Source organism: Sorghum bicolor, chromosome 2, assembly GCF_000003195.3.
Source record: "Sorghum bicolor cultivar BTx623 chromosome 2, Sorghum_bicolor_NCBIv3, whole genome shotgun sequence".
Lineage (NCBI taxonomy): Eukaryota > Viridiplantae > Streptophyta > Magnoliopsida > Poales > Poaceae > Sorghum > Sorghum bicolor.
The window spans coordinates 73,337,828-73,358,770 of NC_012871.2; the positions used below are offsets into that span (position 1 = coordinate 73,337,828).

The 20,943-nt window shown below is 46.9% G+C and overlaps 2 protein-coding genes and 1 pseudogene across 2 annotated transcripts; 1 reads left to right on the top strand and 2 right to left on the bottom strand.

Moving 5' to 3' along the window:
- Positions 323-1,937, bottom strand: LOC8079195 (E3 ubiquitin-protein ligase EL5). The gene has a single exon (XM_021452566.1). The coding sequence runs from the start codon at positions 1,452-1,454 to the stop codon at positions 612-614; it is 843 nt and encodes a 280-aa protein (XP_021308241.1). The 5' UTR covers positions 1,455-1,937; the 3' UTR covers positions 323-611.
- On the top strand, positions 11,233-16,320 carry LOC8060690 (protein STRUBBELIG-RECEPTOR FAMILY 7). Its single transcript, XM_002460978.2, has 16 exons — positions 11,233-11,617; positions 12,104-12,236; positions 12,336-12,407; positions 12,504-12,572; positions 12,676-12,747; positions 12,841-12,909; positions 13,010-13,081; positions 13,171-13,236; positions 13,311-13,376; positions 13,460-13,785; positions 13,952-14,244; positions 14,385-14,656; positions 14,730-14,865; positions 15,247-15,377; positions 15,534-15,690; positions 15,790-16,320. Exons 1-16 carry the CDS (start codon positions 11,533-11,535, stop codon positions 15,925-15,927), a joined length of 2,157 nt encoding a protein of 718 aa, XP_002461023.1. The 5' UTR covers positions 11,233-11,532; the 3' UTR covers positions 15,928-16,320.
- Positions 17,846-20,183, bottom strand: LOC8079196 (annotated as a pseudogene).

The following is a 20,943-nucleotide window of genomic DNA, read 5'->3' on the forward strand; positions in this document are numbered from 1 at the left end:
TTGTTCAATCATATACTAACTAGAGTCAAAAGATTCGTCTCGTGATTTACAGTCAAACTGTGTAATTAGTTTTGTTTTTGTCTATATTTAATGCTTCATGTATGTGCCGCAAAATTCGATGTGACAGGGAATCTTGAAAACTTTTTGGATTTCGGGGTGAACTAAAGGCCACAATGTGACTTGTTGGCGAGAGATGGGCGACAGGTTTGTTTGACAGCGGCAGCTTGTGGTCAAAACAACATCGACACGCATGAGGTGAATGGATATTCTACTGCTGCCGTAGCTTGCATTGCATTGCAGCTGCTGCAGCAGATGATGAAACTGAAAGTAACTGACTGCTGAATTCACTGCATGCAAGAACAACTGCAGACAACAACAGCAGACGAGGAATTCCAAGCTTTGATTTTTTTTTTTTCGATTCCTGTCCCCAGTTCATGCTCTATCCACACGAGGAATTTACATCAGACGGCTATAAGAATCTGTACATTTTTTTTTCTCTTTCACTTTTTTTGGGTTGATCATTCTCTCCCTATCGGAAAACACGTACGCACGCGACGCGAAGAAGGGAAGCAAAACTTGTGATGTCACACACAAGGAAACGGCAAGCAGCCTCACGAACCGGGCTGTGGCGGCTTCATCGGCCGCGACGACGCGCTGCTCTCGCCGCCGGCGGCGACGGCGAGGCCCATCTCGATGTCCCCGCGCGCGTCCTCCTCCTGATAGTGATGATGATCGCAACGATGCGGCGGCTGCGTGGGCGGCGTCGCGCCGCCACAACCAATCAGCCTCCGTAGCCCGACGCACGCCTGCGAGGCGTCGACGGCGGCGACGTGCTCCTGCGTCGGCGCCGGCAGAGGAGGTGCCGCCGCAGAGCGCTGCTGCGACTGCGAGCGGCCGGTGCTGACCTCGTCCTGGGAGCCGAAGAAGAGGACGTTGGTGGGGAAGTTGGGGGACTCCGGGTCGGCCTCGGGCGTGGGCACGGCGGGCGGGACGGGCGGGTCGTCGACGGCGGGGCACCGGCAGAGCGGGCAGGTGGAGTGGGAGCGGAGCCACATGTCGACGCAGTCGACGTGGAACGCGTGGCCGCACCGCGGCAACACGCGCGCCGTCTCCCCGGGCGCCAGCTCCGTGATGCACACGGCGCAGTCCAGCGCCTCGCCCTTAGCCACCTCCCGCCGGGGCAGCTTCGCCATGGACTTCTCGTCGAGACCGCCGTCGTAGCACCACTCCGTGGCGCCGCCGTCCGCGCGTGTCCCGCCGCCGCCGAACACGGTGCGCAGCCACGCCCTGACGCCTCCGGCTCCCGCGTGCGCCGGCGGCGGCGGTGGCGCCCCGCCGCGGTACCGCTTGGCGCAGAGGAAGATGTAGAAGCAGAGCACCAGGGTGAGGAAGACCGCCGCCACGGCCGCCAGCATCGTGGTCGCCGCCGCGACCGTCGTCGCGGTCACCGCCATCGGTCGATGAGCCGATCAGCCTCAACCGCGCTCTCTGCAGCTCGGTCGTTCCCTTGCCTTTGCTTTCCTTTCCTTACGCTCCTCGCCTACGCAAGCAGGAGCCTTTGCTTTGCTGGTGTACCCTTCTGCTGCCGGAAGCTCCTCGACGTTCGCGCCGCGAAGCTCTTCAAGGCAATAAATGTTTTAGTGGTCGTGTCGTGCCGTGCCGGGGCGTTGGGAATTCGAATGATTAGCGCGGCTACTTATACGAGGGCGGCGCGGGAGTGCAAAGGATAAGACTCGCTCAAGGTCGGACCACACCAGGGGGCGCTGGGGCCGGGAGAGAAGAAGGCTTGGGCTTGGCTTGGGTTTGGAGGGGAAGGTGAGCGAACCGTGGAGGCTTGGACTGGACCTGGTGGAGGAGGGAAAGCGAGGTCGAGGGGGGGACGGCGACGGTTTCGAAAGCGTTGACGCGAGCGCGAGGCGGCTGTGGAACCAGCAGACCATTGGCGCAAGCGCCGTTGGACCTCCCTGCCACGGCTGTCGCCGTCTAATCCCCCCGTGATGGCGTCGCCGGCGTACGTCCTGGCTCGCGCCGCTGCACGGTTGCACCAGATGCAACCAGACGGGCCGGTGAGCCGCGACACCGACCGCCCGCGCAGGCTCCGCCGATGATTGCTGCGCACGCCCACTGGCAGGCGGGCCACTCTAAGTTGACGTCCGCACCCCGCATGTACCATGCGTACATGTGCTAGTGCCATTTGACAAGTGCACCATGTACTAGTGCCATTTGACAAGTGCGCGCTGTGAATTACCATAGCGTGACACAGTAATACTGCTGCTTGTCAGCTCAGAATGTCTTAAAGAAGGATGACGTGGCATGATGCAATCCAACCTGCTTTGCCTCCGTGGTTTGTGCAGAGTAGTACGCTGACAGTCTGACACAGAATTTGGGGAAACACTCCCAGCGAACTCCAGGAAACGTGGACCGTATGCCGTGAGCGTGTCGCGGGGCCTCCGGTCCGGCCCCAGCTGATGGAAGGAATGAGCATGAGCTGCAGCCTGCAGGCAAAGGCAACGAGGTGTGGGCCGGAGCGCCGGGTGGACCACCGTGGCTGGCCTGCCGTGGCTGGGGAGGTTCGGTATAGCGGTTTGTGCTCCACTGCATCCTGTCCCTTTCCCCTTCCGGTTATGCGTTTTTGGGAGGAAGCAACTGCCCAAACCCAACGCCAACTTGTGGACGCCTCTCCGATCCCGTGTCTGCCTCGGATTTTTTTTTTAAGATAGAGTTGGCTGGATTTTCTGGGAAGCAACTGGAGGAGAGGAGAGACGAATTGTAAGTAAGCGGCCTTATCTAACTTGATTGAGTCCAAAGTCTTGGAAGGTTGACCAAACCTTGCTAAGCTAGCCCAACCCAACTTCATCTAACTCGATCGACTACTTAGTCGTACCAAATCAAAGGAAGACTACTTGTTTAGAGCACGAGTGACGTGAATTTGCATCGACCTGTAAGGTGTAGTTTTAGCCTTACAGTAACTAGCTGCTAGGTGCCGTTCCGCCTGGGCGACCACAACCTGAACCATCATGGCGATAACCGATAGTACTGTATGTAGTACGAGGATGGACTGGACGACAACCTCGATCGGCCGAGTTCTCTGCGGAAGTTGAAGCCGAGCAGATGAACATGCCAGGTCCACGTACGGCTGCTGTCCTTGCAGTTGCTGTTCCACTCCCGGTCATCCAGATAAACCCAAGGCAAGTCCTCGTTGCCGCCTCCAGCCAGAGACGCTTTCAACAACAGACAGGTGGATGGAAATGGAAGCGCCAGGCAGGTGCTCTGAACCGAGACCGCACGGCCTCCCTCCGTCCGCTCCTTCGCCGAATCAGCGGCTGACTCGATGACGGCCGCACCGGACGTGGCGTGGGCGCGTGGCTGGCTCGCTGGCCGCTCTCCCCCGGGGGTCTCGGCATCGGCAGCGACGGGGGCGCGTTGGTGGCCCATGGGATCCACCGGCAGCGCGCACGGACGGGGACAGCGACGGGAGCCGTCCGCGCCCGGGCCCGTGCGCGACCGCTGACCGCTGCGCCGCCGCGCCCATGACTCCGTTGTTTCTGGCAGTTTGGAGGGGCGTGGGATACCCATGCAGGTCGGCTAAAAGGCGGGCAGGGAAGCGCGGCACGCCTGGGAATTGGCCTGGTGCGCCGTGCGCGCCATCATGCCGGGAGCCCCGGTTGCCGTCTTGCCGACCCACCCAGACTCCCAGACCAAGGCAGATCGCCGCCGCGGCCCCGGCCCCGGCCCCGGCCTCGGCCTGGCATGGCTCTGCTCGTGCTCGATCCATCATCGATGCCACGGCGGCCGGACCTTTTTGACCGCAAAAACGGAGCGGCCTTTGTGGCCGAGGCGCACTTTTCGTACTCGACAAGAGCGGGTCCGCGGCGGGGCGGCCCAGTACCGTACTACGTGCTGGCGCTGGCCGGCGGCGGTAGGGCCCGGCGACCTCGGCTTGCTTGGATTGGATCATACGTGGCGTGCAGCTTGGATATACTATACGTACACAACGTAACGTGGCCCGATCGCGTGTGACGCACAGTACAGTAGAGCACACGCGCGCGCGCTCTGCTTCGCTCTGTAAACTTTTGCCGCCTACGTTCCAGCGTATTGGGACATCTATTTATCCATCGTCACGTCTTGCCTGTGATGCACATGTACTACTCCCTCACTCAGTTCCGAATAAATTAATTTATAGAGTTATTTTAAGTCAATAGTTAACGTTTACCAAAATTATTTAATATATGTAGTATATTTGTTATTGTGTATTTAATTACACTACTTTGATGTCGTAGGTATTACTGTTTTTTCTATAATTTAGTCAAACTTAAAAAGATTGACTTAAGACAACTCTATCATAGATATCTTGGCTTTTGTTCTTATGAAAAAAAGAATATTACTCTCTCCATTCCAAAACAATACAGTTCTTGCTTCTCAATAAGTCACAATTTCAAAACTAACCAAATTATATAAAAACATATCATCATTTTTTATGCCAAATAAATACCGTTAGACTAATTATAGCACATAATTTTATAGTAAATACATTTAAAGACATATACTAATTGCTAATGTTATTTTTAATAAATTGATTGAATTTAAGAAAGTTTGACTTTTCTTAAATTCCAAACTGTACTCGACATGTCCAATCCCAACATGGTTTCTGCGATCTGGGTTCCTTTTGGTTTTCAGTGCCTGCACGGCAGACATCCACGGGACCAGAAGCCCCGGGACGGACGTGTCTGGTCGGCTACAAAGATTTTTTTCCCCTAGTATAAACGCCGCCTAACCAGTGACCACAAACACGTTTGGCTGTATTAGCACTTACTTTTGGCCGAGCTAATTAGGAGCGAGCCACTTGGCACACTGGGTGGCGCCATGTCCACCATGCTTTCATCTGCCCACCACGATCCATTGAGGCGACCGCGCCAAGAAATCTGGGACGGTGGACGGAAGCTTGGCCGATTGCGTTGCGTCAAGGACGGCATGATGGAACAGGCCCGGCCACAAGCCCACAATCACGGCAGAATCATGTAGTGACAGTACTTGCACTCGTTTGCACGAGCCAGAAAGGAGCAACCAGGACCTAGCGTCCAGCGGTATGAATGATTTCGCCGAGACCGGGACCGGGACCCTTTGCCCCGTCCGATCCCATCCTTTTTTCTCTGCATTGCTTCAGCGTGTCTTGAGTGAGAGCTTGCCTTGGAACCAAAGTGGTGGGGGATTGCTCATTTGGTGCGAGCGAACGGACGGGACGACGTGGTAACGGACGGATGGTGTGGCTCAGGTTCATAAAAACTGGTTCCACAACCAAGCATCAAATCAAGAGTTGTTTCAGCGGTCGCACCACCGGACTAGTTGTCTTTGCCGCTGCTTTTTTTTTTTGTTTTCTTTTTTTACTTGGAACTGAAGAGTCACTGAGTCAGTCGGCAGTCGCGGTACCACCAATCTTGAGCGTCTTTTTCGCCAAAAAAAATGACATTTCTTCGAAATTCACAAGGCTGGGCCGTAGCCGTATCGAAACTTTGGGCCATAGTAACCAGATACTAGTAGCCATTCCTCCCTCCTCATTCAGGCCCAGGTAGGCAGAGAGTTGGGCCTGCCCTTCATTGGGTCATGTCGCTTTCTCTCCTGTGGGCCGATCTGCTGCTTAAGCTTAACATGGAAGACTCCGGAAACATATTTGCAAGCGGTCGTGGTAGCATTAAGCAAGACAAACGAGAGGATGCTTCAGACGGTACACCAAAAATCTCAACCTCTTGTTTCAAAAAAAAAAAGGAATCTCAACCTCTGAAGCTGACATCGAATTCGGTTAGATTTGTGGTGTGCCTAACGAAGGAGCTCGGCGGTCTTGGCCTCCGGGACATGAAGACCATGGGCGCCGCGCTTAGACTTCGATGGGAGTGGCAGAGACGCACCGACCCCTCCGCTCTGTGGGCGCGACTTCCCTGCCGCCCAGATGCGGCCACCATTGCCATGTTCCGCGCCTCAGTACGGGTCGAGCTCGGCAGCGGCGACCTTGCCCGCTTTTGGACGGACAGTTGGCTACCCTGCGGATCGTTATGCCTAGCCACGCCTGACCTGTTCAGCGCGGTCGGTCGTCGGCGTCGGAGCCACTCGGTGCGCGAGGCGCTGTTGGACAGACGCTGGACTCGCGACATCACGGGCGCTACGACGGCAGCTGTGATTGCCGACTACTTGATGTTGTGGGATGTCCTGCAAGGGGTTCAGCTACAGCCTGGGATCGACGACAGGTTCATCTGGAGGTGGAGCGCCGATGGAACGTACGATGCGGCATCTGCTTATCGCGCTTTCTTCCATGGGACCACGGGGCTCGCGGGAGCTAGTGAGGTTTGACGTGTGTGCTGCCCCCCCCCCCCCCCCCCCAAAGTAAAATTCTTCTTCTCGCTCGCGCTTCAAAAGAGGCTGTGGACGGCGGAACGGAGATGGAGACACGGCCTGCAGCAGCATGCGGATTGCCTCCTGTGCGGCCAGGAGGACGAGACGTGCGACCACCTCCTCGCCGCATGCGTTTTCACACGTGAGATATGGTACCGCATCCTCAGCACGGTAGGACTACAACACACCACGCCATCGCCGTCCGACACGCTAGTCAACTGGTGGCTAGTGGCCAGGAAGCATGTTCCAGGAGCTTTATCGCGGGGCTTCGACTCGCTCGTCCTTCTAGTTTCGTGGAAACTTTGGAAGGAGCGAAACCGACGGACGTTCGATGGGGTCTGTGCAACCACGACTCAGGTTTTACGGTGGATTCGGACTAAGGCGAAAGCTGGATCGCGGCGGGGTTCTCCAAGCTTACCCCTCTTTTTGTTTTAGCTTCCGCCTAGTGGCTTCGCCCCGAGTAGCCCTCTTAATTTGTTTCCTTAGCACGCCACTCGAAGCTCCACCGTTCCAGTTGGTGCTCTCTGTAAGTGTGTTTCGTTTGCTTGGGAACGGCACCTCGCCTAAACCCCAGCAGGCCGTGTAACAAACTCTTTCTTCTTAAAGCAAGGCCAAGTGCACGTTCTCGAAAAAAAAACATCGAATTCGGTTACCCTGTTACTACTATATTACTACTATAGTGAGTGTATCCATCCGTGGCACTGTCCTGTGAATCAATTATTGAGTCTCGGTAATTAATGCAGGAGGAAGAAAGAAATGAAGTCATTCAGGCCACTGCAGGGGTGAGGTGAAAAGACTGCGCTGCACTAAAGCAGCAACGCTAACCGTATACTGCGATGCACGCATATAACTACTGTTTGCTTAAACTTATCTAACAAATCTATCTGTCATTTAATAATATTTTCAAACAGTACTTTCAAGTATAATTCTTCGATTCTTAGAGACATCAGTACAGTGCAACCAGCAGGTGGATGCTTGAACCTCATCCATCTGCCTTGACGACATGCGCTGACATGCTGTGCAAATTTCAGAGCCGTGGGCCTCCACCTTGACCGAGACTTTGGAGCCACTCTCTGGACTCTGGGTTGGGTTGGCTAACCAGATTACCTGCCATTGTTTCCGTTAGGTCGTCCAAAGTCCAAAGGCCTGCCTGCCTGAATCTGGCCGTTCTCCCTTGTCTATATGTGTTCCTCCATGTTCGTTCCCGTCGTCAGAACTAACATCCCATTTTTAGGTGGTCTAATTAACTTGGTTCGTTAATGGTCTGGTCCCACCATCACCTCCACCTCCCCACCTACCTAAAACTCGTACTAACACGACTACACGAGCACTAAGCTCTGTTACCCTTCACAGACCACACAAGTCCAACATCTAGTATGGTTAATTCCGCCGTTCAGGCAAATCAGAGAACACAAAATGCACCGTGCTTTTATGTCAACGCGTGGTACGCTGCTCTTGTTGTGTTGTGTGTCGATGCGCTAATTTCCTGCCTCCCTGATTTAACAACCGCGACCACCAAACCAAATCGTGCAGGCGACCGGCAGCAACAACAAGCAACCGTTTACATCCATCCTCCTACTGTTAATAATTAATTAATTATATGAACATCTCCATCTTGATGACGGAGGACACGAAAGCTAAGCATGCCTACCCAGTTCCAAAATCCAAACCAAACCAGGAGACTTAAAACCGCAGCGCAATGCATGTGTCATAGATGTTGCGTTGCGTGCTCGAATGGCAATAATGCCGAAGATGTGTATGTATGTATGGCAAGCACAGGTGGGCGATCGAACGCAAGAAGAAGATGGAAGGAAACTGCATCCATCTATGATCTATCTGGAGTAGGAAACAAACAGCTCACGACAATGACAACTTTTTCTGCTGCTGCATCCAAATGCAGCGACGAGTGTGATGTAATGTAATCGCTGGATTGGGCGAGTTTGGCCACCTGTTGCGACGCACAAGCCGGGGACCTAGTAGGGTCTAGTTACAACTGGTGGTCAACTACAGTCACTCTGTTTGTTAGTCTCTTATATAATCGATATATAATCACCACTGCGTTAGATGAGAATATCATATCATAGGGGAACACACGAACACTGAAATAAATAAAGCAAAAAAGAAAAAGGGAGATAGCAGTAGGAGACTAGGAGCTGATCGATCATGGTCCATCATGGCAGGCAGGGTGCAATCATGCCGAGAATAAAATCGCTAAGGTTTGCAAGCCAACGCGCTCGCTCGTCCGTCCCTCCGCTGCTTTTCTGTTTCGACCGTGATCACCAGATTCGCCTGTCGCTCGTACTAGTGCCTAGCTAGCCCGCTCAACGGTGGTGGTTCGCCCTGACAAGAATCCTGCAAATGCTTTGCTTAAAACAGGCTAAAATTTTCACGAAACTTGAGGCCCCGTTTTCGTTAAAGTTTACTATCCGCTACATTGAATGTTTAGATACATGCACGAAGTATTAAATATAGACTATTTATAAAACTAAAAAAAAGGGTAATTTGTGAGACAAATTTTTTAAACCTAATTAATCTATAATTATACACTAAATATTAAATAAGAAAGAAATGATACAGTATTTGTTAACTTCAACACCCTCACGAGAACACAATTTGTGCTCATATCAGTCAGGATGCCCGGGCTATCGCCCTCGTCCTCACGTCACTGCAATCGTGAGGTGTGGCCGTATGGTCCTATGGATCATGGCTATGGAGCTGGAGCTGGAGGCCCACACTCGAGTACGCCACTACAGCACAGTAGCCCATACCGATGCCGGTCAAAAGGTGGTGCTCCACAGACACCATACTCTGCACACGCGCACATTGTATTGTTTGTATCATTGCCAATCACCAAAAGCGACCTCAAGATGGACGGCAATGCTTCGTTATGGGAACCACGACGCACGGCAGCTGCAAAACAAAGAGAGGTTCCATCCAAAAAAAAAGAGAGAGAGAAGCGAGGCAATACTTTCCATTAACTTCTTTCGACGTGTCATTGCGCCCTGTCTTTTTTTATTAGCTATAATAAAGAAGAACCAATACTAAAAGTCACCCCCCCCCCCCAAAAAAAAAAAAAGAAACAACATTTACTGTTTTTTTTTTTTTGAGAACATGCACCAGCCAAATACACCATCGGTCCTTACACTTTGCCTGGAAAACTATGGGCCTCTGAGTTTTAAGGTTTAGAGACATGAAACTACATGTTAATGACTTAACACGTTTTGATGACCTTATAGCCACCAGATATCCTATCTGATTTTGAGGACGTGAAACTACATGTTGATGTTTTAACACATTTTGAGGATCTTATAGCCAAAAACATCTTCACTAAATATCATACCCAATCTCTTATACATAAAAAATAGTTTTTAAGAGATGTTTTAACATGTTTTGAGGACCTTATACTTATACCCAAGAACATCTCCACTAGATATCATATCCAATCTTTTATACATAAAAATAGTACTTTAGGAGATATTTTAATATGTTTGGACATTGTAGCCAAGAGTATTTTCATCTTATGTCCTATCCAATCTCTTATACCTAAAAAGCAATATTTTAAGAGATGGAGGTGTTGTGGCAGATCTCTTACTCATCTTTTATACCTATAATTTTAAGAGATCTCCTAAAAGAAGCATCATTTCTTTCAATATAAAGAAGATAACTCCTCCCCCGTATTCTACTATAATAATGCTCTTTTATACTCCAAATTGATTTTTAAGACACTCTATAAATAAAAACAACTTATAAGAGATGCAATGCAAGAAGTCTAGTGGAGAACTGGAGATGCTCTCCATCAATATTTCTTAAACCCACTCTCTAAATTCTTATTCGGAGCGTATTTTAATAAAAAATGTTCTTTATATCTCTCGACCCTCCAACATCTCTATATCTTGATTGTCACACTTGAGAGCTAGGTCCGCTCTCTTCTTTGGTGAGTGAGAAAACAAGAATAGAGAATGGGCGAGGAACTAGGAATAGAAGATGAAAATATTTAGAAATCTAGTTTAAAAAAATTGCTAGGGAGGATTTTTCTCTCTATTCCTATTAGTATAGAAAGATACGAAGAGTAGAAAAATTTATCATATATTTATGTATTATTAACCGAAACCATTTTCTACTATAGAAGGTATAAAATTGCCTAGGGCGTTCACAACGACGGGCGACGTCACTAGCCCAGGTCCACGTGAAAGACGGAAAGAGGAGGGAGGCACGTAGCTAGCGACCAACAAGTTCACGAACGATTTCATGCGCCACGAGTATATGAGAAGAACAGGTGGAACCAGATAAAAAAAGAAGAATAAAATATTTTGCTTTGATTTCTCTCTCGTCCAGCTCGCACTATTTCGCCTGTCTCTCTGGGATGGTCTTAGGCCTTGTTTAGTTCCCTAAAAATTTTGCAAAATTTTTCAGATTTCCCGTCACATCGAATCTTTAGATGTACGCATGGAGTATTAAATATAGATGAAAATAAAAACTAATTGCACAGTTTGGTTGAAATTGACGAGACGATTCTTTTAAACCTAGTTAATCTATAATTGGACAATATTTGTCAAATACAAACGAAAGTGCTACTATTTCTATTTTGCAAAATTCTTTAGAAGTAAACAAGGCCTTACAAAAATAGGCTTGCAAATTTGGTTACTTCTCCATGTTCTATCCTGATGCTTTCTTTTTCTGTTAAATAAAATAAATTCTCCTATTTCAGCACGCCTTCCCTTTTTTTACTCAAAACCAAATCTCATCTTAATCATCTAGAACACTAATTACACTGCTCTAACAACCCCAGCGTCGTGATCAGCCGTCGAAATCTCGCATTTACTCCTCCACTCTCCAACACGCGAAAAGCAAAACACCAGACGCAGTCTCTGAAGCGCTCTTATTTACAGAAGCAAAACCTTTTCCGCGATTCTCTGATGAAGCGCTCTTATTTAACACCCCTTTTCCCACTCATCCATTCTAGCTCGCTGACACCGCAAGGCGCAAACATACAAAAAGAGTGGAACGAAAAAGGAGACTTTTTTTGACATATAAAAGTTGGTCTTGTTTCTTGAGCCTGCAGAGGAATGGTGCAGCTGTGAAGGGAGGGGCAGGAGCAGGAGCAGGGGGAGGACATAGGAGGGGAGAGGAGCCGCAGAAGCCGCAGGCATGGCTGCGGCGGCCATTGGGGTCGTGGCGCTGTTCTTGGCTGCAGCTTCATTTGGGGCTAATGCCAACACCGACTCGAATGATGGTGAGTGATTTCTGCTCCTTTTAGTAGTTTTCTTCTTCTCTCAAAGCACTCTTGGTTTCCGCGCATCAAGAAACGATGCATTTCGTCATGGTTTAGTTTGGTTTTCCCAGCCATAAATGGATGCGAAAGGCTCCTTCTTGTCTTTGTCTGTATCCCCCCTGCCCTGCTCTGGTCAGTTCATTGAGTCTGAAGAACAAGAAGTACGGGTTCTGAAATTTCGGGTTGGCATAATGACAGGTTTCGTGAAACTTCGGTTCATGTACAGGCGTGCTGTCCACAACTCCATAGGAAATTTTCTTGTAGATTCAGTGAAGTTAACCAAGGGAATGATATCCCTTCATTTTTGCTACTTGCGAATGCGAACATCTTAGTTATTTTAAGAAAAATGTTGTAGAACAGCAAAATATGACTGAAATACCATGTTACCTGAAACATCAACCCTCCGTTGTTACTGATTTGTCCCAAACCTTGTTCTTGCATATGCAGTGAATGCCCTCAATGTCTTCTACACAACCATGAACTCGCCACCGCAGCTGACGAACTGGGTGTCCCAAAATGGGGATCCCTGTGGGCAGTCGTGGCTGGGGGTCACCTGCTCGGGTTCCAGAGTGACAGCAATGTGAGCTAGCTGAAACCTTCAGAAGGTTTGGTTATTTTTGCGTCACGGCAATCGATCCTTCTCGACTGATTTTCCATTTTCCTGAATAATGCTCGACAGAAACTTATCTGGGATGCGGCTTAACGGCACCTTGGGCTACAACATGAACCAGCTGACTGCACTAGTTCAGCTGTAAGCCAGATCTCACATACTCTTATATCTCAATGCGTGGATGGTTACAGACAACATGCCATTGTTCGGTCTTAATCTAACTTTGGTGGTCTTCAGGGATGCGAGCAACAATAATCTTGGAGGCAGTGACATTCCTTATAATCTTCCTCCGAATCTCCAGAGCTTGTGAGTCATGTACTCATGTTTTGTATTGTATGTGTACCTCATCATTCCTATTTATGTTTTAATTTTTTTGTTGAGGTCTTACATAGAACTACCTGGCATGCAGAAATCTTGAAGGAAATAACTTCACTGGGACAGTGCCTTACTCCATCTCCCAGATGGTTGCACTTAGGAATTTGTAAGTTGACTATTGGGATTTGTGCTAAGCTGTTTTCTTCGAGCACTTTGACAAGATTTGGCCAAATTATATCTTTCACTCTCCTTGTTGTAGAAATCTTGGTCATAATCAGCTCTCAAACATCAATGATATGTTTAGTCAGCTCACAAATTTAACAACGCTGTGAGTGATTTTCCTTTCTTTCTGATTGCTTATGCATGCTGCTGTCTCCATTGCTCCACAATCCACAGTGGTAAACATGAACCAACTGTTCAATTTCCAGGGATCTATCATACAACACATTTTCTGGTAATATTCCACAAAGCTTTAACTCCTTGACAAGTTTGAAAACACTGTGAGTACTCCAAATGTTCTGTTCAACTTCATCAATTGGGGAAAAAACACCACATGGTTACTTACAAATCCAATCTCCTCTCTTGTCAGTTACCTTCAGAACAACAAATTTAGTGGCACAATAGATGTTCTCACCAATCTTCCTCTTACTGACTTGTAAGTTGACATGCTTACCACCTACTCCAGTTACAAGTTTAATTTCTTAATGCAACATTTAACAATCCTTGCAGAAATGTTGAAAACAACCAATTCACCGGTTGGGTACCTGATAAACTAAAGGGAATCAATAATCTCCAGTAAGTACCGTTACTGCAACTGTTGCGGTGATCGCTATTTAAGTATATCGGATGTATACAACAATCTAGTCATCATTTTACAGGACAAGTGGAAACTCGTTTAACAATGGCCCTGCTCCACCACCTCCACCATCATCACTATCACCACTATCACCACCATCAACAGATACCCCTCCTCCCTCTCGGCGACCTGCTGTTCCAAGTAGTGCTGGTAAAGATACCCCAGCCAAAGATGGTGGCAAACACTCGAAACTTGGTGGTGGTGCAGTAGCAGGAATCGTAATATGTTTGCTTGTTGTTGGCGCAATAGTTGCATTCCTTGTGATCAAAAGGAAATCTTGGAGGTTATCACGGGGACAAGACCCTGAACAAAATGAACCTCTCAGCCCTCTTGCTTCTGGACTTAAACGTAAGTCTTACGATAGTTGTGTTTTCAACTTATTGCTGCTGTTCTGGTAGGAACCAAGCTGAAATATTTACAGATGAACTGTGCAATTTCTCCCTTCTGTATTAATTTTCTTGTGGAAGATGATTACATAATGTGTTATCCTTGTGCCTAAAATCATGTTATTCAGAGATGAAATCAATCAAATCTATCAAAATCATATCAACAATTGGCAAAGAAGAATTGCAGAAGACTGTTTCGATGAGTTTGAAGCCTCCAACAAAAATTGACCTGCACAAGTCCTTTGATGAAAATGATACCACTAACAAGTCCATCTCAAGGAAAGTAAGTTTGTCTTCCATCACAATACCTGCATACACAGTGGCAGACCTTCAGGTGGCAACAGGCAGCTTCAGTCCTGACAGTCTTATCGGTGAGGGATCGTTAGGGCGTGTTTACAAAGCAAAATTCGGTGATCAGAAGGTATGCCGCTAATTCTTACATGTTCAAACCAATTATTAGGCTATTATATGTTGATGGTATGCTTCATTTCAGTTTCACGATTTCCAAATTATGATCCAAACTATTGCGATATCATCACTTTCTGGATGGTCAAATTTCAGGTCATGGCTGTAAAGAAAATAAACTTTTCTGCATTTCCAAGCCATCCTTCAGATTTGTTCGTTGAGTTGGTTGCAAACATTTCAAGGCTAAATCATCCAAACCTTGCTGAGCTTGCTGGTTACTGCTCAGAGCATGGACAATGCTTGCTGGTATATGAATTCTACAGAAACATTTCTCTCCATGACTTCCTTCATCTGAAGGATGAACGCAGCAAGCCATTGTCTTGGAACAACCGTGTCAAGATTGCGCTTGGATCGGCAAGGGCATTAGAGTGAGTGGTGCAGGCTTTTCACCACCCTTATTTTTAGAACTGACAGGTTATGGTAACCATATGAACTTTTCAGGTACCTACATGAGACTTGTTCACCCTCTGTGGTCCACAAGAATTTCAAGTCATCCAACATTTTATTGGATGGTGAGCTGAACCCCCACCTCTCTGATTCTGGGTTTGCAGGCCTTCTTTCAAACCAGGAATTCCAGGTACTTTTAATACATCTGTGATTGACATCTCTGCAGAAGAAATGGTTTACATTATTATTTCTTTGTGGAAGTACCTAGTGTTTTTAATGATATATAATTATATATGAAGTTCATAGTATTCAATTACAAAATGCTACATCAATTCACCAAGAAGTAAAGTAGCAAGCATAGATTATCATTACAGTAACAGAACTGAAGAGATTCGGGACCATATGGCCAGCAGAATAGTTCTGCATACCTAGCTGCAAGCTAAGTTTTGATCAACAAGCTATAGGATATCTAGTTTAGCTCAACATAACTTTATAGGCAAGTGCTAATTTAACGAACATTAGTGCTAAGCTTTCTGCACAAGAGTACTAAATATATAAGCAACAATTTCAGGAATCAGATGAGAACTCCGGATACAGGGCACCTGAGGTGATCTTGTCTGGTCAGTACTCCCTGAAGAGCGACGTGTACAGCTTCGGAGTCGTCATGCTAGAGCTTCTGACTGGCCGGAAACCGTTTGACAGGTGAACACAGATTAATCCGCTGCAGCAGACCATCTTTCTCTCACACATTTGTTCTGAACTGCGCTCAAAACTGAAGTACCACAAGAACAATCTGAGACAACTAATTGTAGTTGTAGTGACACATGTAGCCATTACTTGGTCTCTGAACTTTTGCAGGTCCCGACCGCGGCCTGAGCAGTCACTGGTGAGATGGGCTACTCCCCAGCTGCATGACATCGACGCACTGGACCAGATGGTCGACCCTGCGCTGCAAGGGCTGTACCCGTCCAAATCCCTGTCCCGCTTCGCCGACGCCATCGCCCTATGTGTTCAGGTAAAAAAATTATCAGTCCATCCAGTTCTCATTGCCCTGATATGAGAGTGACATTTCTGACACTGCTGAAATGGTGACGCTGGTTCCTGGAACCTGCAGCCCGAGCCGGAGTTTCGGCCGCCGATGTCGGAGGTCGTGCAGTCGCTGGTGCGCCTGGTGCAGAGGGCCAACATGACGAGGATGCACGAGAGCCAGTCTCGGCGCCACGGCGAATCCGGCGGGGACTACGAGTTTTAAGCGAGACGAAGCTGTGGCTGTCCTGTAAATACATAAGTATATTATGAAACAAAATGTATTTAGAGAACTTTATTTGCCGTGCTCAGCGGACAGCGGCTGTGAAAATCTGTGTCGTTTCAAGACGCAATTTGCCACGCTACTGCTTCATGTTGATCGCAATTTTCCTAGACATTTTTTTTTCTAAAGGTAAATAGTTATAAACTCTCCTTGAGAGTTTTCAGAGGAAGTTGGTTTCAAATGTTCACATTTAAACTGGGTCTCGCAAAAAAAAGTTTGAATTAGATAGGTACTAGTTCAAAATAGGTACTAGTTTGAAACCAGATTATTTGGACGTTGGAAAGCTCTGGGAAATATTATGCAAAATCGTCATATGAAATTCAGTTCAGTGGACAACTCATCTCCAATTTTCCAAAGCTTATCTGGAAGGCTTAGGCCACATCACGCTGCAAATTCTTGGTGTGGCTGCGCCTACAAGACCAAGTGTGAGCAACCAGCCTTCGGATGGGAGAATAATTATTTCTGCACGTTATGTGAAAGGAACATGAAGACAACTATCCATCTTTTCATCGAATGACCTTATGGAGCCCTAAACCCTAAACCCTGAATAGTATGGAGTCTGGTTGCATTGTGGAGGCACATTCGATAGCCATCCTGACGTTATGGCACATATGGAAGGAGAGAAATACCAGAGTTTTCAATAGGACAGGGAGCACAGAACATTCAGTGATCGCAAGAATAAAGGATGAGTGTTCGGATTGGGCATCAGCAAGGCGAGGAGTACTTAGGTACCAAAGGAATGCCCTAAATAATGTTAGTTAGCATAGATGATCCTTTATCTCATATGGCGGTCTACTATATGAGATTGCACCTCTTGCGCATGTTAAGATTGCAACTCTACTTCTTGCTTATTAATATAATGCCGGGTAACTGGATCTTTTTCTTTTTTTTAAAAAAAAAGTATTTGGGTTCTCTTTGATTTTCTACTTTTAGCCCTTCACTATTAATACATGCCTGATAAAATTCCTGCTAGCATCATACAAAAACACCCACAATGACAATTAAGAGTTTACCCTAGAACCATACAGCACTCCTACACACTTGCTACGTTAAGTCCTCATCATCAGGCAACCTTTTAACATTGCAAAAGGAAACTTATGTTTGATCTTTCATGAAACTGAAAGAAACATATGTTTAACACCAGCAAGAACATAGCTAAATAAGATGCAAGATTTGCCTCAATGTGCCAACCCAAAGGAAACATTGCCACATAAATATAAAAACGAGATGGGGTTTTGCATTATCCCAATGGAAAAAATAAGAAGTTCTCAGAAACTTAGTTGATATCATGGACAAACAGCCATATCGATGACAGTTTAATCATCTGGCACTTGCAGTTCTCACAGTTTCATCAATGGACCAAGACGTCAAAGACGAGGAGGCAACATTTGAGTTTATTGAGAGGAGAAAATGCAATCCAAATCAGTTCAAAATGGAAAAAAAAAACTATACAAGAGGTGAAAATAAGATTTCATAATTGGACAATAGAACTCTCAGAAACCAAACATGGACTGTAGATTTGGTCTGTCATACTACACTTGGGATACATGATATTTCCTCATTGGCTATGTCAAAGTACAAATATATACAAGCAAGCAGGTATACTCCAATCTATCCAATAAATCTGAAATAGAGAAGTTACAAGGAAATCAGACTTGTCAATTTGAATTACTGAAATGTAAAAATCATTTTGATGTTGTTTGATGGAAAACAATGCAGTAGCAGCTGTTGAAACCTTACCCCCCCCCCACCCACCCCACACCCCCCACCCTACCCACCCCCCTACCTGGCTACTCATTCCAAGTAACATGAATTCAACCCACGATCCATGAAAGATCATAGATAGGAGATGACACAAGGAAAACATCAACTCTATTCTCTAATTTATATATTAATGCTTATAATATGATACTCCACAGTGGTGTGATATGAGGATTCCCTGCACCACCATTTTCTTGTACAAACTGGAGATCAGTATCTATTCGACCAGGTCATTCAATCTTCTACCCTTTCGCGATGCTGAACAGTACTTTACAGCATCTGCACTATATCCAACATTATGGACCCTTACTATGTTAGCACCATTTATAATCCCATCTGCCACAGCTATAGCAGTAACAACATCTCTCTCAACTGGATTGGTACGGTTGCATATTTCACCCAAAAAACTTTTCCTTGAGGGTCCTAGTAATATTGGCACATGTGAAGCACCTATACTCATTTTACCTATCTCCCTCCTAATGGATTCCAAGCCCTTAATTATTTCAAGGTTATGTCCGGTTTTCTTGGAGAAACCAATGCCAGGATCAATGACTATCCTCCACAGTGGAATCCCAGATAGCTCTGCTTCTCTCAACATTTTATATAGCTCAGAAGCAACTTCCTTGCAGACGTCACCATACTGTAAATTCTTTTCACTTTGCATAGTTGATGGATCTCCCCTCATGTGCATGATAACATATGGAACACCCAGTTCAGCTGCAACTTTAAGAATTCTTGGGTCAAGTTGTCCACCGGATACATCGTTGATCATATGAACTCCTCTTTTTACAGCTTCAGTGGCGACTTCTGCGTAGAATGTATCTACTGAGAGCAACCTTCCCTCCATCTCAGGAATTTTTGTGACCTCATCCAGAACAGGAACCAACCTCTCAAGCTCTTCATGTGGAGATAACCTCCTTGCAAAGGGCCTGGTAGATTGAGCACCAATATCAATGATGTCTGCACCCTCTGAGATTAATAGCTTGGCCTGAGCAATGGCAGCTTCCACTGGTTGAAACTTTCCTCCATCACTAAAGCTGTCTGGTGTCAGATTGAGGATCCCCATGATGAGACTTCTATCAGACCAATCAAGCAGACAATTTCCAATGGGTAATACCCTTTTAATACCTTCTGTTCCAATCATAGATTCACCCCCGAGTTTATCCCATAATCCCATAATTCAAAGAATCCGCCACTGGACTTCGAGAGAGAGTGCCAGCTTGTTTCGATAGCATCATCTGCGGATGTACTCAGAAGGTCAACAAGAGGTGCTAAAACAAAAGGCCTCTCATGGATGCGTTCATGAGGCACAATCAGAGTCTCGGTAGTAATCTGCGAATTTCCATACAGAAGTATGTCTAGATCAATTGGTCTAGGGCCATACCTTATTCCACCAGTGCGCCCAATATCCTTCTCAATTTCCTTGAGCTTCTTAAGCAGCTCATGCGGTCCCAGCCTAGTCGTGCCCCGAACGGCAGAGTTCAGGAACCGCGGCTGATCGGTCACATAAGCAGGGGCAGTCTCATAAAGGCAGGCATGCCTGGTGACGTTGACACCTGAGGTTTTCATCATCTGCAATGCCCTGTCAAATGTACTCACTCTATCACCCACATTGCTTCCCATAGCTATCACAATCTCCTGGTCCCCAGAACCGGAACAGCCCCCAAGTGAAGATTGTGTGAATGAACGAGCCTTCAATGGAATAACATGTCTGGAAGCTTTGTTAGAGGAACTGGTAGAATGCCTAAGATCAAATGCTGTGAAAAAATATATACAAGTGGCTATGAGTTGGACATGGCCTTGATTGGAAAATATAGATAACCTGAATACCAAAAGTCGGAACAGTACCTGAAAGTGGACGTGTTTTTATTACTCCTCCATAATAGCTCGCAGCAGTAGCAGATGAAAACATCTTCCTAAGTGACCCCTTAGGATGGAGGAGCATCGTTGAGCATATATACTTCAGAATCAAAGAAGGCTAGTAGTTGAGATCAGCTTATAAGCTTGTTGGATCTATTTCATGCGCACATCAACCCTTCGGAATCGAAGGAGGCTAGTCAGTTGAAAATTTTTACAGCTCCACTGGATTTGAGAAAATGAAGGGGAAACGTTGATTGCTACACACCTGGAAGATTTGTATTGTAGATGCTGACACGGTCTTCGGCAGCAGTCTCGGCGCGAGTCCTCGCTCTGCTCTCTTTCCCTGCCTCCGTTGCCCGTTGGAGCGATGGGCTACCGACGGCGGAAGGGCGTTTGTCCGGCGTTGCTCGTCCGGGAGCAGGGAAAGGCAGAAGAGGGCGGCGGCCGTGCCGGGCTGCTGGCTTCTTCGTCTCTGCCGATGCGTCGATGCGATGCGCGGCCGCCGCCCGACGGCCGGTGAGCGCCGAGGCAGCGCGGTAGGTGGCTGGATGTCCCACGGTCCCACCAGGCTGACGAGAGTAGCAAGTTTTGTTTGGGCCGGGCCTATTCTCAACGTAGGAGTACGAAGCTGCCCGGGTGGGCCTATTCTCAACGTAGGACTAGGAGTACCATGGTGCACAGTCACAGGGAGCAGCAAAAATTGCTAGCAAATTGCAACTCTTATTGTCATTCATATACCACAAGGAAAATTGATGTGTTGCTTCGATATTGAGTGGTTAGGGGCGTCGAGCTCCTCCATTAAGAATCCAGTGATATTTACTTTGTATCATATTTTGGTATAAACTTGGTCATATTTAAACACAATTCGTTTATGAAATTATGAGAATTGCATTTTTTATAATAAAAAGAGTGCATTATTCGGCTGATAATTCATAGCTAAAAATATTGTTCATTAATTTGTTGTGCTGCTAAATGACCGATGATAAGCTCTACTCATGTCTCTTGTTCGTGTTCCTCTCCGATTCCTGGGAGAACGTGGTGGGATCTGATTGGATGGGTTTAGCCTCACAAGTCATAACTGGAGTAAGGCCTTGTTTGGATACACCCAATAACCCAAAACTTTACAAAATTTCTCATCATATCGAATCTTACGGCATATGCATAGAACATTAAACATAGATAAAAAAGATAACTAATTACACAGTTTACCTGTAAATCACAAGACAAATCTTTTAAGCCTAGTTGCTCTATGATTGGATAATGTTTGTCAAATAAAACGAAAGTGCTACAGTGTCAAAATTAAAAAAGTTTTTGATCTAAACAAGGCCTAATATGCCG